General features: G+C 37.3%; 1 protein-coding gene across 6 annotated transcripts in view; it reads right to left on the bottom strand.

Annotated features, from left to right (window-relative positions):
* Positions 1–19,235, bottom strand: part of FOXJ3 (forkhead box J3) — a 142,298-nt gene that overhangs the window by 11,747 nt on the left and 111,316 nt on the right. For 3 of the 6 annotated variants that reach the window (XM_045799839.2, XM_045799835.2, XM_045799838.2), the window contains 6 exons: positions 17,195–17,323; positions 14,898–14,936; positions 13,937–14,111; positions 10,137–10,553; positions 6,368–6,469; positions 5,784–5,975 (listed from right to left, as the gene is read on the bottom strand). In XM_045799839.2, coding sequence (XP_045655795.1) covers positions 5,784–5,975; positions 6,368–6,469; positions 10,137–10,553; positions 13,937–14,111; positions 14,898–14,936; positions 17,195–17,323 — 1,054 coding nt within the window. The remainder of the gene's footprint in view (positions 1–5,783; positions 5,976–6,367; positions 6,470–10,136; positions 10,554–13,936; positions 14,112–14,897; positions 14,937–17,194; positions 17,324–19,235) is intronic. The other 3 variants (XM_045799840.2, XM_045799837.2, XM_087865785.1) reach the window with 1 other exon arrangement.

A 19,235-nucleotide genomic window follows, 5' to 3' on the forward strand; every position in this document is an offset into this window, starting at 1 on the left:
GAGTGTTAGAACTTTAGGATAGTAAACCCAATCCCCATGGTATCTACAAAGAGCTATGCAATACACACAAAAGGAAATCAAACATTTTACTACAAAAAGTCAATGAAACACAAAAGACAACAGTAACGCAAAAAATAAGGGACAAAACCTGTAAGACATAGAAAAGAAACAGCAAAATGACAGAAACCACTCCTTATCCATAACTACTTTAAATGTAAATGGAGTAAATTCTCCAATCAAAAGAAAGATTGGCAGAATGAGTAAAAACACATATCTATAAGAGTCTCACTTTAGATCCAAAGACACAAATAGAATGAAAAGTGAAAGGATGGAAAAAGTAACCAAAAGGGAGTAGGGACTGCTATACTAATACCAGACAAAATAGACTTCAAATCAAAAAGGTCACAAAGACAAAGAAGGACATTACATATCAATTAAAGATTCAATACAGAAAAAAGATATAAGAATTATAAACACTTAGGCACCTAATAACAGGATGCAGCAAAACATGAAATAAAAACTGACAGAACTGAAAGAAGAAATGAACAACTCTACAATGATAGTTGGTGATGTAAGCATCCCACACTCAATAACAGAAAGAACAACCAGAGGGAAGTAAGGAAACAGAGGATTTAACACAATAAACCAACTAGATCTAACAGACAAATAGAGAACATCTATCCAACAATATACACATTCTTCTCAAGTACACATAGGACATTTCCCAGGATAGACCATATGTCAGGTTCCAAATTAAGCCTCAACAGATTTTAAATGATAGATACACAAAGTATCTTCTCTAACCTCAAGAGAATGAAGTCAGAAATCAGTAACAGAAGTAAAATTGGAAAGTTCTCAAATTTGTGGAAATTAAACACAAACAACTAATGGATCAAGGAAAAAAAATCACGAAGAAAATTAGAAAATAGAGACAAATGTAATCAAAACATAACATGAAAACAGCAAAAGTAGTGTCATGGGGGAAATTTATAGCTATAAACACATTAAAAAACAAGAAAGATCTCAATCAACAACCTACCTTCACAACTTAAAGACCTACAAAAAGAATAGAGTAAATCCAAAGCTAGCAGAAAGAAGGAAATCATTAAGATTAGAGCTGAGATAAATGAAACAGAGAATAACTAAAGTCAGAAATGAAAGTGGGGACGCTACAACTGATTCTACAAAACACAGGATCTCCCCAAAAAGGAAGGAAACAGGATGATATGAGTACTATGAGCAACTGCACACCAACATATTAGATAACCTAGATGAAATGAACAAATTCCTAGAAATGCAAAAGCCACCAAGACTAAATCACAAAGAGAAAATATGAATACACCTAAAACTAGTGAGACTGAATCAATAATCAAAAAATCTCCCAACAAAGAAAAGCCCAGGACCTGATGGCTTCACTGGTGAATTCTACTCAATATTTAAAGAACTAAGACCAATACTTCTCAAACTTTTCCAAAAAATTGAAAGACAGAAAGCACTTCCTAACTCATCCCATGAGGCCAAAATTAGCCTGATACCAAAGCAAGACAAAGACACCTACAAGGAAACTACAGACCAATATCCCTTATGAATACCGATCCAAATATCCCAAATAAAATACTAGCAAAATTAATTCAACACCATATTAAAAGGATTAAACACCACGATCAAGTGAGATTTATTCCTGGAATATAAAAAGATGGTTCAAATATGAAAAGTGATCAATGTAATATACTGCATTAAGAGAATGAAAGGGAAAAAAACTTACAAGCTCATCTCAATTGATGCAGAAAAAGTAACTGACAAAAGTCAACAGCCTTTCATAATTAAAAACACTCAATGAATTAGGAATAGAAGAAAACTACTTAAACATAATAAAAGCCATCTATGAATATCCTATGGTAAACATCATGCTCAATGGTGAAAAACCTGAAAGCTTTTCTTCTAAGACTATGAATGAAGCAAGGATGTCCACTTCTATTCAACATACTGGAAGTTCTAGCCAGGGAAATTAGGCAAGAAAAAGAAATAAAAGGCATCCAAATCAGAAAGGAAAAAGTATATTTATCTCTGTTCACAGATATGATCTTATATGAACAAACCTTCAAAGATTCCACCCAAAAATAAATTGTTAGAATAAGTAAATTCAGCAAAGTAGCAGGATACAAAGTCAACATGCAAAAATCAGTTCCATTTTTACACAATGAACGAACTAAAAAGGAAATTACAGGAACAATTCCATTTATAATGGCAAAAAATACTTAGGAATTAATTACACAGGTGAAAGACTTGTACAATTAAAACTACAAAAACATTGCTGAAAGAAATGTAAGACGACATAAATAAATGGAAACACATCTCATGTTCAGGGACTGGAAGACAATATTGTTGAGATGTCAATACTCTCCAAAGTGATCTACAGATTCAATGAAATCCGTATCAAACATTCCAGTCATTTGCGGGGGCAGAAACTCCCATCTTAAAATGTATGCAGAATCTCAAAAGACCCTGAACAGCCAAAATTATCTTGAACAAGAACAACAAAGCAGGGAGACTCAACCTATCTTGATTTTAAAACTTACTACAAAAATACAGTAGTTGAAACAGCGTGGTAATGGCATAAAGACAAATATACTACGAACACTGCAATTGAACAGCGAACCCAGGAATGAACTCTTGCATATATGGTCAACTGATTTTTGAGAAGGGTGTCAAGACCATTCTATGGGGAAAAGGACAGTCTTTTCAGAAAATGGTGCAGGGAAAACTGGATATCCATAGGCAAAACCATGAAATTGGACCCGTATCTAATACCACATACAAAAAGTAAGTAACTCAAAATGTTTTAAAGACTTAAATGTAAGACCTAAACTGTAAAATTCTTTTTTTTTTTTTTAAAGATTTTATTTATTTATTTGACAGAGAGAGAGAGACAGCCAGCGAGAGAAGGAACACAAGCAGGGGGAGTGGGAGAGGAAGAAGCAGGCTCCCAGCAGAGGAGCCCGATGCAGGGCTCGATCCCAGGACTCTGGGATCACGCCCTGAGCCGAAGACAGACGCTTAACAACTGAGCCACCCAGGTGCCCCATAAACTATAAAATTCTTAGAGGAAAACACAGGGCAAGAGTTTTAGGACACTGGATTTGGCAATGATTTCCTGGCTAGGATACCGAACTCACAGGCAACAAAAGAAAAAATACGTGAATTGGACTTTCTGAAAAATTTAAAAATTGTGCATCAAAAGACACTATTAACGTAATAAAACAGAAAACAAAAGAATGAAAGAAAATATTCACAAATCATGCATCTGATAAAGGGTTAATATTCAAAAAATAGAGAACTCCTAAAACTCAGCAATGAACCAAACCAGATTTAAAAAATGGGCAAACAGGGGCGCCTGGGTAGCGCAGTCGTTAAGTGTCTGCATTTGGCTCAGGGCGTGATCCTGGCGTTCTGGGATCGAGATTGAGTCCCACATCGGGCTTCTCGGCTGGGAGCCTGCTTCTTCCTCTCCCACTCCCCTGCTGTGTTCCCTCTCTCGCTGGCTGTCTCTCCGTCACATAAATAAATAAAATCTTAAAAAAAAAAAAAATGGGCAAACAACCTGAACAGACATTTCTCCAAAGAAGATACAAAAATGGCCAATAAGCAGATGAAAAGACATTCATCACTAATTATTAAGGAATGCAAATCAAAACAATGAGATACCACCTCACACCCAGTAAAATAGCTATTTAAAAAAAAAAAAAAGAAAGAAAAGAGAAAAATATATAACAAATGTTGGCAAGGATGTAGAAAAACTGGAACACTTATGCACTGTTAGTGGGGATGTAAAATGGTATAGTCACCATAAACGGTATGGTGATTCCTCAAAATACGAAACACAAAATTACCACATGATCCAGCAATTCCACTTCTGGGTATATATCCAAAAGAACTGAAAGGAGGGCCTTGAAAAAATACCGGTACACTCATGTTCATAGCAATGTTCACAATTGCTAAAACATGAAAGCATCCCAAGTGTTCATCAACAGATGAGTAGATAAGCAAATGTGTTATATACATACTAAGGCTAGTACAGAGCCATTGAAAGGAAGGAAATTCTAACATATGCCACAACATGGATGAAGACATGCTAAGTGAAGTAAGCCAGTCACAAAAAGACAAATACTGTAGGATTTCACTTACATGAGATACTTAGGAGTAGTCGAAAATCAGGAACAGAAAGTAGAATGGTGGTTGCCAGGGGCTTGGCGGAGGGTCAGGGGGACAGGGGTTAGAATGGGGGGGTATTGTTTATTAAGTACAGAATATCCACTTTACAAGACAAAAAGAGTTATGGTGATGGATGGTGATGACAGCTGCACATTACCAATATATTTAATACTACTGAACTATATACTTAAGGGTGAATGGAATGCTGAATTCTATGTTGTATTTTATAACAAAGAAATTTTTTTTCAAAGGGTATACATCCGAAAGATACCAAAAAGAAGTGAGAGAGAGAGGGACGAAGAAAGAGAGAGAAGGAGAAAGGAGCTAAAGAGTTATCAAAAAAAAAAAAAAAAGTCTAGTTGTCAGGCATATAGGGGGCACTCAACAAATTCCGCTAATACTAAGTACCTCCTATATGCCAAGCAATGAATGAGGCTCTTGCATGGATTTAATTTATGAAATGAATAAGTCACCAAAATCAAATAGCCACTGAGGGTTTCAAGTTCAGTAAACTATTCAAATGGAAGAAGCAAAGATAATGGCAGATTTCTATCAAAAGACACAGAGGTGGCTCAGTTGGTTAAGTGCCCAACTCTTCATCTTGGCTTAGGTCATGATCTCAGGGTTGTGGGACTGAGCCCTGAGTCAGGCTCCATGCTCAGCAGGGCATCTGCTTGATATTCTCCCTCTCCCCTGCCCCTCCCCTCTGCTTGTGCACTCTCTCTTGCTCTCTCTAAGATAAATAAATAGATCTTAAAAAAAAAAAAAAGACACGGAAATGAAGATTTCACAAAAAGAAAGACACAGCCTAGCTGGAGATTTTGAAAATATGGAAAGGCCAAATATGTGAAATAAGCTAGGATAATGGTTGAAGAAAGCTACTGAGGACAGACAAGACATTTAAAAATGCATCAAATGTAAAACCAAAACAATGAACAGAAAAGAAGTCAAGTTGGAGATAAAAGGTTGCAAGAAATTAAATGAAGAAAGCACCTGGATATTAAACATCTACAGAATGAAAAGGCGCTGCAATCAGAGTAAAAGAGATTGCTACAAGAGTAAAGAGAAAAGGAAGTGAGATGAAAAATACAAAGCACGAATTTTGAGTCCAGAGTAAAACACCGACGAGACTATTTATCATTACTGTATTCTTCAAGTAAATTTTGAACTTTAATCTTAACATTCTTAGAAGATATATAAAATAAGACATGTTGATTTTCACTGCAAATCTATACAAATTTAAATTGATATAATTTCATACTTATGTTCTTATAAAAATATAAGTATCTTTAAAACATTTCATTCTTATTTGAGAACTTTAAAAAAGGTTAACGATCACAAAGGAAAGTCAACTGGAAACAATAAAATAATCATATAAATCACGACAGAGAAACAGTCTCTTTAATTTCTCTAAAATATACCTTTTATATATATAAATCATTTTACTCTATTTCTTAGAAATAAAAAGATGTAAATGGATCAGTCACCGTTAACAACATACCAAATTGCCTCACTTACTAAATTTCACACAAATGAGAAAGAGAAAATCAAGAAGATAATTAAACCCATACCTGTTCCAATGTGTTGGGAAGGTTTTGTCGGATGCATGGCACCATGACAGACATTTTGCTGAACATTACTCTGTGAATGGATAAGGCCAGTTTGTGTAAAGAATTGATTAAGAGAAGAACAGAGATCAGCAAATTGAACCTGATCCAAAGACCAGTTCTTGAGATCTGCCTGTCTCATACTCTCCATCAAACCTATAAGGAAAGCATTAGAAATACTAGTTAGCATAATTTGTTCTGCAAACACTGCAAGGAAAATAGTAAGCCACAATTTTTTTTCACCTCTCAAAATTTCCACTGGTAGTGATTTACCATGCAATGAAAAATGACATTTAAAAATTATTCAAAGCCTAATTACTTCTAAATGTGGCCAAACTTCTTTCAGAACTCTTATCTCTGAACCTCTGGTACATCAACTGACTGAAAGGCTTAATCATGAATTTTGCAGTGTTTCTAAATGTACTACCAACTGCAGCAGAAACACTATAAAAGGAGATACTTATTTCTCCTACAAAGAAAACTGTACCTATGAGAGAAAACAGGATCATGTATTTTTGGTTGTATGTCAGAAAAAAACCCATACTCACCTTGGAACTGTGAAAGGTCTACATCTGACCAATTAACACTGCTGGCAATTCGACAACTTTCTTTTAGCATATCAAGTGTTGCATACCAATCATTTGAAACACCTATAAAAATAATATCAACGATACTATAAATCTTGGATAGTCAAAGTTTGAAGTATATGGTACGGGAAGACAATGAGCTGAGCTTATTCCTAACACTGGAAGATCCCCATCCAGTCTTACAAATGGATTCACACCCATCATATCATGTGCTGGGGTAATGGTCTCTGTGAAACAGGCAGAGGGGTCTTATTTCTCTTCATTTTATAAATAAAAAGAAACTGAACCCAGAGAGGTGGCATAACTTAGCAAGGTCACTATGATGAATCTAAACCTTGAACCCTTGCCCTATCACCTTATAATGTCAAACTCGATTACTGCTTTTTACATTTGTACAGTACAATGAACTATCAGGTACGGCAAGTCAGGCAAATCAGTACATCTTCCCACCCACTATACGAAGTTCATTTTCCTGTCTTGTTATGACATTAAGAGATACATTCTTTGTAACTCAGAGGCAGGTTCACATTTAGAAGTAACACACAGTATAATTTAAAGCACTGAGTTAAGGGAGGTAAATTAGATTGTATAGCAAGAGGACAAATTTCTTACAAGGCAACCTTAATAGAGAGAAATGCTTAGCACAGTCCTTCTGGCAAAGTAGCAAAAGAAAGGGCTGAGACATCTCTAAGAAATGCTGATGAATCCAAACCAGGGCATTTCTAGTCAGGAACAGCATCCTCTGATGTGGTATCATCAGGAGGGTTAAGACTCCACAGTCTGTATGTCAGCAAAGCGGTCACCACTCAGGGGCATGGGGCTTGAGCTGCACTCAAAGAAATAGTGCTGAGTAGAGGAAGAAAATCCTCCATTCAGTGACTGCTGCACAAATTATTCCATTATCAGAATCACCCCTGGATGGATGAAGGTAAGAACTAAGAAAAAGGATTTTTTGCTACATCAGAGATAACTCTGTATCAACTACTGGTTACTTGATTTACAAAAATCTGCCAATTATGGATTTTTTTCAAATAAACAATGAACCAGAGACAACATGACTTTGCCCCCAGGCAACTTATCATTCAGGGAGAAATTTGTTGGGGGAAAAATAAGTAATGCTCTAATGAGCTACATTCAAGTCTATGAAACTTTCAAGTCCATCACGTGTAATAAATGTTGACTTGGCAATACAAAGCAATCTCCGCAAGACCCACTCAGTAAATGTTTACTGATTTTAGTCCTTTTGGAATTACTGCTGTTACAGGCTTTGAAGTCCTGACAGGCCAGATATAAATTCCAATTCTACCACTTATTAGTTCTGATCTTGAGCAAACTGCTTAACTTCTTTGAGTTACACTTTTCCTATCTATGAAATGTGGTAATTTATAGTTGATTTGGGAGAATAATATGAGATAATGTATCTAAATTGCCTATCACATAATGGGAACTCAAAAAACTGTTAGTTTCTTCCATTCCTTCTCCATTAAAGACAACCTGCTTAGTCTCATCTTATAAATGAGAAATGTATAACTCAAAGAGCTTATCACAGCCACAATGATTACTTCTAACTCCCTCAGGTGAAAAGCTATTTTCCTTCTCTGGCAAGCTACCACTGGTATAATAAAAGGCCACTAAGAGCGTAAGATGGATTGTTTTCAGCTGTAATAGTACTTTTTTCTCCCCTGGCAATCATTAGACTTACTAGAAAGGTATGACCACAGCATCACAGACTTCTACTGACACCAAATCTCTATAATCATTAGTCAATCCTTAAAATTATATTAAGAACAAGCTTAACTTTCTGAAGAGGGTGCTGACATTAAAAGGTAGGCAGCAGTGTAAATGATCTAAGTCAGAGAAAGCCAAATATCATATGATCTCACTTATATGTGGAATCTGAAAACAAAAAAGAAACTGTTCCAATTTTAAACACACAGAACAAGTGAGTTGGGTGGGGAGGGAGATGGGCAAAATGGGTGAAGAGGAGTGGGAGGTACAGGTTTCTAGTGATGGAATAAGTCACCGGTATGGAAGGTATAGCATAAGAAATATAGTCAGTGGTATTTTACTAGCATTGTATGGTGACAGATAGTAGCTACACTTGTGAACACAGCATAAAGTACAGAGTTGCTGAATCACTGTGTTGTACAACTGAAACTAACGTAACATTACCCATCAACTATACTTAAACTAAAAAAAGTTTTTTAAAAAGGTAGACAATAGTGACTGACACTAAGAGTAAAAACAGGGGGCTATACTTACAGCTTTTTCTCTAGGTATAGACCTAAAAATAATTTCAAGATGTTTCAGGAGACTTTCCATCAAGAACTATACCAATTTTCAACTTTATTCTAGAACCTACTTAGAATTATTAACTGGGAAAACAAAATTAATTGTGAAAAGGAACTTACTAAATTTCAAGTACTGTGATATGCATTTTTGTACCTTGTGCAATTCCCCCCAAAATATATTATTTTTCCACTTTGCAAAAAAGGAAAGTTTCAGAAAAACTTAAGCTTTATAGCAAAGTCAGAATATGAGACAGTATGCACTATCTAAAGATCATTTCCCTGACAGCAGTTTAATTGCCTGAAATGATAATCAATTTTAATTGGTAAGAACTAGCACCATCTAGCATTTAGAAATTGTCCCTCCAGGATAAAAATCTCATCAGTGATTTGGATGGTAAGTGGACAGCCAGGTATTACCTAGCTAAGGGAAGGATCTGTATCTGCACAACTCCAAAGGGCACAATTCACCTTGTAGTCTATGTTGGGGGCACCCCTGGGAGTTCTGCAGTGCAGACGCCTGGTCTGTGAGCAATGTCAATTATGCATCTCACTAGAAACCATCAAGACCTAACTTAAGAGCAATAGATTTTTTAAAAACCAGGATATGAAGTATGTTTTCTTCCTTTGCAATCTATCTTTCTAAAATGAGATCCTTGGCAGGAATAAGCAAAGAAAGGAAGAGTGGGAACACTTTCTGAATACTTAAAGGAAAGGTACCAGACGAGGCACTTCCTATTTGTATTCTCAATGCGATCCTCATAACAACACTGTATACTAGGGTATTTTAGTTCCATTGTTATAGATGAGAAAATAGTTAAGACTAAAAGAAGTAACACATGAAAGGTCATACAAGTCATAATGAGGATTCAAAAATACAGGCTTTTCTGACATATCCCATACTCTTTCTTCTATACCATACCAAATCATAATAGAATGCAAACAGACTGTGCATCCCATTCTTTCAAATGCTCACAAAAACACTGGTTTTCCAGAAGGACAAAATGAGAGTTAACACCCAAACCTACAAGGGTTGCTGAGTTTGTCTACGTTGTCACAATAAATTTTAATCAAGAAAATCTCCAGGGTGCCTGGGTAGCTCAGTCGGTAAAGCGACCGCCTTCGGCTCAGGTCATGATCCTGGAGTCCCAGGATCGAGTTCCGCATCAGGCTCCCTGCTCAGTGGGGAGTTTGCCTCTCCCTCTGACCCTCCCCCCTCTCGTGCTCTCTCTCTCAAATAAAGAAAATCTTAAAAAAAAAAAAAAAAAAAAAAAAAATCTCCAGATCAATGTATGGACTGAGTTACAACTACAGGATAACAACAAGGAAACACAAAAGACGACAGATGAGAAGGGTTTTGGTAGTAAATATACATAAGCCTCAGATAACAAAGAACAGACCCTAATCCACAGCCAAACCCAAGTCAGGAGACACAAACTTACCAGAATTACAGGATACCTGTTGTGGGGGTGGGGGTGCCTGATGTGTTAACGTCTGATGCTGATGGTTCGGATGATGCTGTATGTGTTGATGTGGAGAGGGGTGTTGGGGGTGAGGGGGCTGGAGCTGGTTGTGTTGCTGCGGGTGCGATGCTGGGTGCTGGGGACGCTGCGGATGCTGTGGTAAACCATGCGGTCGATGGGACGGATGTGGAGACGGCTGTGTGTGCATCTGGGAGTGAGGCAGTGAGACTTGTGCAACCGAATTACTGCCCGTGGTGCTGAGGCCACCGCCATGATTGTTGGACAGGCTGCTTTGGTTGCTATGTGGGTGAGAGCTCACTGTGCTGCTAGGAGAGTGCTGATATGAACACGAGGTGTGGGACTGCTGGGAAGATTCGGAAGGGATGGTCATCAAACCTAGACACAGGCAGAGAAAGCAAGAGCATTCAGAGTCAGATTTCGGTTATACTTTATGGCAGACATTTATGAAATTATTAACAGAGCAGAGGTATACATGTCAGGAAGCAACACTGGCTCAGTTGAAAAAGTGTCGATGGAACATCCACCATACACCAGTCTCTGGGATCACTGAGTAAGAAACACCACCCTCTGCCCTCGAGTAGCTCATGGTCTAGTAGAAGGGACAGACACTTAAGGAGATTATGTCCAGTAATATAAATACTAAGGAAGAAGTATACCAAGGGCATTCAGGAACAATGCTTCTTGTCTGTTCAGCTAGTCAGGAGCTGGAGATTTGGGAAAGCCATCCTTAAAAAGGCAGTATCTGGGGTGCCTAAGTGGCTCAATCAGTTAGGCATGTGACTCTTGATTTTGGCTCAGGTCATAATCTCAGGGTTTTGAGATTGAGCCCCAGCTAGTCAGGAGCTGGAGATTTGGGAAAGCCACCCTTGAAAAGGCAGTATCTGGGGTGCCTAAGTGGCTCAATCAGTTAAGCATCTGACTCTTGATTTCGGCTCAGATCATAATCTCAGGGTTGTGAGACTGAGCCCCACATCAGGCTCCATGCTCAGCACGGAGCCTGCTTAAGATTCTCTTTCTCCCTCTCCCTCTGCCCCTCTCCCCACTTCTCCCTCTCAGGGAGGGGAGGAAGAAAGACAAGGTAGTATCTGAAGAAGTCTTGAAAGACTGAGCAAATGTTAGGGGAAAAGTGTGTGAATGCTAGGTCACATTCTGGATGGTTCTCTACAGACCTGAAGACCAAGAATTTGACAGAGGTGGAGAAAAGAATTAAGGCCCAGTTATTTCTGAACTCTTTCTTTGATGGCTCCAAAAACCTTTAAGTCAAAGGTGGCCAGAATTCTTAAAACTAAGCAAAACAGGGGCACCTGGGTGGCTCAGTCAGTTAAGCATCTGCCTTCGGCTCAGGTCATGATCTCAGGGTCTTGGGATCGAGCCCCACATCAGGCTCGCTGCCCAGCAGGAGTCTACTTCTTCCTCTGTGCTCTCTTTCTCCCTACCTCTCCCTTTCTCCCTCAAAAAAAAAAAAAAAAAGACTAAGCACAACAAAATAGCCATCTTCACTGCTTTTTCATTCGGCTTATGGAATATTCTTGAGACACATACACTTCAGGGGCTAAGACTGCATAATTTATAGCACTAGAAAGTAAGGATTAAAGTCCCTGTACTGCCATCTGCACACCTGGTAACTCTGGGAAGTTATTAACCTCTGCAAGTCATAATTACCTCCTTTACAGATGGGCATGTATCTATTTCACAGAATTGTTGTGAGGATTAAATGCCATGGTGCAAGTGCAGGGTGCGGATGAGCTCAGTAAACATTAGCCACTATGATGGTAATGATGATTAGGCCAGAAGTGCCTAATGTTAAAAATAATGTACTCTTGGTTTGCAGGTAGATGCTCATTTTAATAAATCTTATTGCAATATTTGGTTCGACATAACTAGGCTATTTTCATATCCCAAAGGATGGCACATACAATGTTTTACTGAACCAAAACACAACAAATTTTATTAAATGAAAAATAAAATCTTGCAGCACGGTATCAGTTAATAAAAGAACCAAACCTTTTAAATAAAAATATTCTCACACTGCCCATTAATAACAAAATTGTATTAGAGTACATTGTAAGATAATCTTAAAACTTAGTAAGTTAAGGTAGTTTTATAGGTAGAAGAGCTAATAAAAGTTCTCGCCTTGGCCCTGGAAAACTGTCATTTGGAGGGAATCTATAGGGTTCTTACAGTAAGATGAGAAAAAGCAGCTATTTCATTGTCTATTTCCAAAAGGGAATCCAGATATGATCTAAACCAACCTTTTCAATTCTAATTTTTTTTTTTTTAAGTAGGCTCCATGTCCAGGCTCCAAACTCACAACTCTGACATCAAGACCTGAGCTGAAATCAAGAGTTGGACAACTCAACCAACTAAGCCTCCCAGGCACCCCCGACAAAGTTTTTACAATAAAATTTAGAGGGTGCCTGGGTGGCTCAGTTGGTTGGGCATCTGACTCTTGGTTTTGGCTCAGGTCATGATCTCAGGGTCATGGGATGAGCCCTGCATCAGGCTCCGTGCTTTGCAGGGAGTATGCTAAGGATTCTCTTTCTCCCTCTGCCCACCCCCAAATAAACAAATAATTTAATTAGTGTGATGAAATATCATTAGGAGCTTCAGAGATTGTCATTCCTATTTCAAAGCCAGTATTTTTCTATTTTGATCACCACGTCTGGATCTCCTCAGCAAAGTCTTGTATTAGTCCTTTTTATACTTTCATAGACAATAAACTCAAATAAAATTTGAGAAAAATACATGAATCTTACTTTAACCAGAAAAAACAACTTCCTGTACAAGTTACTGATTTCATCGATATATATGTATATATAAACACTCGTATATAATATTAACTTTTGTAGTATCTGACAATGGTAAGTATTAAAATGTAAACTCTATAAACACAGAGATTTCTATTTTGTTCAATACTATGAATAGGTAAACTCTCTGAGCCGGGGTAGAAATAATCTGCCAAACAAAGTAATCAGGAAGTGCTTTAACAGAGTTCCCAACAATCTCTGATTAGTAGTTTATGGGGGAGGACAATGCGACATGTTCATCCTATCACATGACTCTGACCAAAGTAAAACCAGCAGCTAAAGGACAGTAACACATAATAGCAACAACCTAGCATTTGGTTGAGATGTAGCTGGGCATCTCAACCAAAATCACTTTTAGTGTTAAAATCTGATTTAAGTATGTTGTATAAAACAGTGACCCAGAGCTTCCCACTAACCAGTAGGTTCACTTATAAGTGCCATACGTGAAATTGCAAATTTGGTGCTACCATATTCCACTAGCTATCTCTATGCTAATAACAGTCAGTACAGACAGGAAAGGCACATCTATTCCTGTAGTGCAACATTTACCACTCAAACGCTTCACGTGCCAGACATCACTAATTAACTATGGCAGTATTTCCCACATGGCACAGATGCAGTGTCAGAATTCTTCAATACGTACTCCTCCAGGACACCACTAGTAAGTGAATTATGTATGCAAGATGAAATTAATCTGCATTCTTGGGCTATTATATAAATATATGCAGGGTATGGTAAAGGCACAAAGACTACTCAATCCTGACCACAACGATACTGTTCAACGATGCAAGAAATACAACAGCTACTATGTGAAAATAATTCTTAAGAACATTTTTCAATAAAAATTTACAAAACAGTATTTTAAAAACTCCACTTGAAAATAATAGGATATGAATGTCAATTATACTTCAATTACACAAAAACACCCCCCGCCCCCAAGAAAACACTCACCTTGTTGACTAAGTGACTGCTCAAAAACTGACTTATAAAGGCTCCGAAATGAGGCACTGAGATCTTCAAAATTATATTCTGAGAAAAGTAGCTGTTTGTCTCGTTCTGGAAGGTTGTACTGTGGCTGCTGTTGAGGAGTTAATGACTGAGAGACTGGTTCTGGGTGGTTTGTTACCTAATATTAAAAGAAAATACTACTAATTTAGTAGCTCTATATATCAGAATTGGTCTGTTACATAAAATATATAACTGAAAATATTAGAATAGTTTCTAGAACCCAAAGGAAATAATGCCCCTGTCCTTGGCTTTCCCATCCTCTATTAAGCTGGGTACACATGAAGGACAAGACCACAAAACTGTTAACTTGGATTTTGAAGAACCACAAAAATCTAATCCAACCTCCACATTTCACAAAAGAGGGGAAAGAGTTCAAAGAATTTAAATGACTTTCCCAAGATCATACAAATAAATGATGGGCTAGGCGTGGAACCCTTCCAGTTTCTGTAGAATCTTCATCTTGATTTCTACTGAAGCAATTTCACCTCAACCTCCATTCTACTACATTACTAACATTTCTCATTCATTTATTCAATTAATCTTTAAGTATTTAAACTCAAATACTGTGAGTACTGTGAGTCAGGTTGCATGGTGCTACCCAAAGCAGAAAAGAGCTTCAATACACCTAACTCTTCACTTCTAGAGAAAAAAAAATTTTTAAATGAAACTAAGGGGAAATGAGAAATGAGGGTAACATAAAATCGATTCTGAGAAAAACAGAATACAGCATGGCTTTGAGCTATGCAAAGAAAAAAAATACCATAAACACCTAAAAAATAAGAATTATCACTGAAGGCAGCACAATTAGAAATAAAAAAGACCAGCTGTATCTCTTAAAGATTATATCAAGGGGTTAAACTGCCATTTTTTTAGTGCTTTGAAAAATTAAAATATGAACACTCACTGTAAATTTATGCAGCCATTCAAAATGATGCTCACAAGTCTGCAATAACAGAAAAATATGAATTTTGTGTAGGGGAATGGCTCCACCACTGGCACTCTGGTGACCTTACACATCTCTCCACACAGGCCATTGGAGGCAAGGCTCAATGGCAGGATGACCTAAGCCTTGGTGATTATCCTGGAACACGGAATGTGAGTGGTCTTATGAGAAGCAAAAATTCTCATCCATCTCTCATCCGCCTTCCTATTTTGCAGGAGGCAGCCACGGAGCAGTTTCTCATCCACCTGCCTATCTTGCAGGAAGTTGCCAAGAGACAGTTCTCAACTGCCTCCCTACTTCCAGAGAGGCAGGGACTTTCTACTTTACTCTCCCAAGGTACAGCTGTGAGTCATACAATATGGAATTTGTTCCTCCACTACAGTGACCTACCACTTGTGAAGTCTGTCATCTGGCTCCTCCAGTTAGATGTCATCCTGTGGGATGCGGGGAACTGGCACATACCCGTCTGGCCTATATCTAAGTAATAACCATGTCTCTGTGCATTTGGGCTCACGGTGTCCTTATAGGATCAATCTATATACATGTGGCAAGGCTGACCAGCAGCTGGTGCTGTACTGTTGCTTACAGAGTATTTGATGACCACCTGATTATCTTGTTAAAGGAAAAAAGCACAGTATATGATATCTAGCTTTTCAAAGTAAGTTTAACCCTCCTACATGTACTGACATAATAGACATGTTTGTTCTTTCTTCTGTCACCTAGTTCTACAAATTTAATTTTTTCCTTTTATTATATTTTGTGATACTGGACTCTCACTGTCAAGATTTTCTATATTCACGTTATTTTTAAAAAACTTAAAATCATTAAGTCTTTGCTTAGTTTGCTTAAATGCTCCGACTAGTCCTTTTACACTACAATTTCATCGTTACTGAGTGCTTTAATTTAGTTCACCTCTCGATCGGCATTTTCAGAAAGGCACACGAAAACAAACATAGGAAGCTTTTTAAGCTCTGTGTATCAAAGAATGTCTTTCTCTTGACTTCACATATGAATGCAAATTTGGCTGGACATAATATTTATAAATCCAAACCTATCCCTCAAAACTCTACGTGCAGTATTAGTCCATTACCCTCTTGTATTTAGCATTATAGAAGTATGATTTGTGTTTCTTTGAATGCACCTTATTTCTTTTACCAGAGTATTTACATGGATAATCGATCACTTTTGAAATTTTAAAATTTATTGTGATGGGTCTAGATATAGGTTTTTCCCCCATTAACTTTTCCTATAACTCAGTAACACTTTTATAATCTCTATTTCTTTGAAAACTGCTTCTGTACCAACTATTCTAGCTTCTTCTTCAGGGACACCTGTAATTCTCAATTCTCCAAATCTACTATCTTCTCTGACATAATTGTTATTCCTTTACCTGTTACTTCTGCATTCTGCAAGAATATTTCAGGTCCTTTCCCCCAGAGCACTGATAACAGCTTTGCAGAGCCACCTTTTGTTTTCCTACATTCAATGTGAATTTTAATTCTGCTCCCTCAGTTTTGGTTTCCCTTGTGTTATTTTTTTATTTATGATTCCCCTCCCCTATATATCTTTGTCCTGTGTAAGGTTTTACCTATTTACTCATCCTGGAACAGGGAATGATCTGTTGAGATCAAATTTAAACCAATGTACAGTGCAGTGTATGGCTCCTGGGCTCTGTTCTGTCTTCTAGGGAGGACAGTTGCCAGATGATTTAAAAAGAGGTATCAGATAACACAAGGGTCATGTTCTTATAATAGGTAACAAAATCAGCACACACAAGTATAGTTTCGTTTTCCAGACCAAAATTAAAAATACAAGACTGGTTAACAATTGGGTACCAAGTCATCCTAAGCTTTGAGATTTGCAGAATTCCCCCTTCTCAGATCTACAGCTGGAAAACAAGGCGATATACACATTCTCTAAACTCTTTTATCAAGGACTGTAATCATCAAATACAGCTTTGCAGACTGAAGTATAACTTTTTTCCCATTCTAATTACTTTTCACTTGGATAGAGAACAGATAAAGTAGACAAAAATAATAAAACATAGTATAACCACATATTTGCATCTAACCTGGTAAAATACAAGTACCCAATTAAAACACTATCAAGATAGGAATCTGCTCTACTAATCTAAGCTAAATGAACTGACTAGTGAAAAATATACATCTTCACTTTTTATTCTCACTTTAATGACATTTGGCTTAGTTTTAAACACTAAAGGAGTACTCAACAAAGAAGTTAACTTCACCAAGACTTACCGGTGTATAACTATGCACACTTCCAACACTGTTCAAATTAACAGATGCCAAACTCTGGTCTGAGAGACTGTTGTTAAGGCTACTGCGTGGGCTATCACTACCATCCTGATCGGTGTTGTACAAGGTTACCTAGAAGAGAAAAACATTTGCATAAGTAGTTCTCACCGTAAAGAGTACTTTCTAAGCAACTCTACAAAAAAACAATTAGGTTGGTATATGGCAGAAAGACAAAACGTTAGTGGTCTTTCCTACCCCAATCCATGCCCTTCACTGCTAATTCCATGTTTACCATGAAATAAATTACTCTCAAACTGAAAAATATCCTATCCAAAAGTACATAAATTCAATATACTATCAGGTATAACTAGTTCATCAACATTTAATAAGGGGATTACAGGTTTTCACTGTTAAGTATTTCTACAATGTATAAACTTATTTTTACTCAAGCTTTAAGCAAAACTGTTATTCTCTTCTATCAAAATACTAGGCACTGAAAAGAACACAGAAAAGGAATTTTTAAAAATCACAGGCAGCACAGTGGTTATATTATTGAAAACTGGATACTCAACTGTCCAACGTACTTGCAAAATCGTAAGTATGTGATCTAATTTTTAAAAATAGCAACAATTATGGGGCACGTAGGTGGCTCAGTCAATTAAGCATTCCACCCTTGGTTTCAGCTCAGGTCATATCTCAGGGTTGTGGAATCAAGCCCTGCATCGGGCTACACGCTCAGCACAGAGTCGGCTTGAGATTCTTTCTCCCTCTGCCCCTCCCCGCCACGCTCCCTCTAAAATAAATAAATAAATTGTAAAATAAATAAATAAATAACAATAAGATGCTAACATACACATCGGATGCTAAGGACTATAAATCAAACTGTTAACAGTGGTTAACCAGCAGGGGGCTAGGCATCCCTGAAGACTTTTATCACTGTTATTAGCATTATAACTTTTAATTAGAAACAAAAAAATACATTTTAAAAACAGATAATTAGCCTAATTATCCTTCAAGGTTGGTACAACCTTGGTACAACCAACTTTCCTTTCTATCCTCCTACTTCCATGGCCACAATACATTAGCTTTACAGTAAAACTAATTTTTATCGACTACTAGACTGTTAGCTCCTTCAGTCCCCAATAAGTAATCATAACCAACATAGTGCTTTCTATTCCGTATACAATTAATAAATATTTGCTGACTTAATAACCATTTGAGCTATCACTTATCATCACCCTTCTGTCTGTGCTAAGAATGGGATCACGCTAAATGCTACAAACATCTGCCAAAAGAGGCCAAATATGTAGAAAACTAGGCATGTACCCCTCTATACTAACGGCAAAACCAAACTGTCCCCCATTCACATCAGCTAGGAACAATAACATGCCTAGGAACTAATTTGGGAAAAGAATAAAAGATAAACTAGAGAAAATAAAGGAAACTCTGGCAAACACCTCCAATGTAAATTTCATTAAAAAAAAAAAAATCAAGCTTATGGGTTCCTAGCCAACAAATTACAAGCACCCTGTGGTAATTTTCTTAGCCACTCACACACTCTCCTACCCATGCTCAGTTACCTACCACCCAAGTCAGAAATTTTGGACAAAATCTTAAATAGCTTATTTTTCATCTGGAAAAAGGATAAACATTTTTATTAAAATGTAAGATATACATAAAGTACACAGATTACTTGTTTATTACAAAATGGGCATACTTATGTAATCACCACCTAGAACAAAGTAGAGAACAGTTCTCAAACTCTGATCCTAGAACACTTTTGAGGTCTTAAATAATTGAAGAGTCAAGGAGCTTCTTTATGCTGATATATCTATTAATAATTGGCATATTATGTCCCCCCAAATAATAATTGGCATATTATATATTAAAACATATTATTAGGGGCGCCTGGGTAGCGCAGTCGTTAAGCATCTGCCTTCAGCTCAGGGCGTGATCCCGGCGTTCTGGGATCAAGCCCCATATCAGGCTCCTCCGCTAGGAGCCTGCTTCTTCCTCCCACTCCCCCTGTGTTCCCTCTCTCTCT

The sequence above is a fragment of the Ursus americanus genome, chromosome 12, assembly GCF_024610735.1.
Source record: "Ursus americanus isolate L20-20 chromosome 12, mUrsAme1.1.p, whole genome shotgun sequence".
Lineage (NCBI taxonomy): Eukaryota > Metazoa > Chordata > Mammalia > Carnivora > Ursidae > Ursus > Ursus americanus.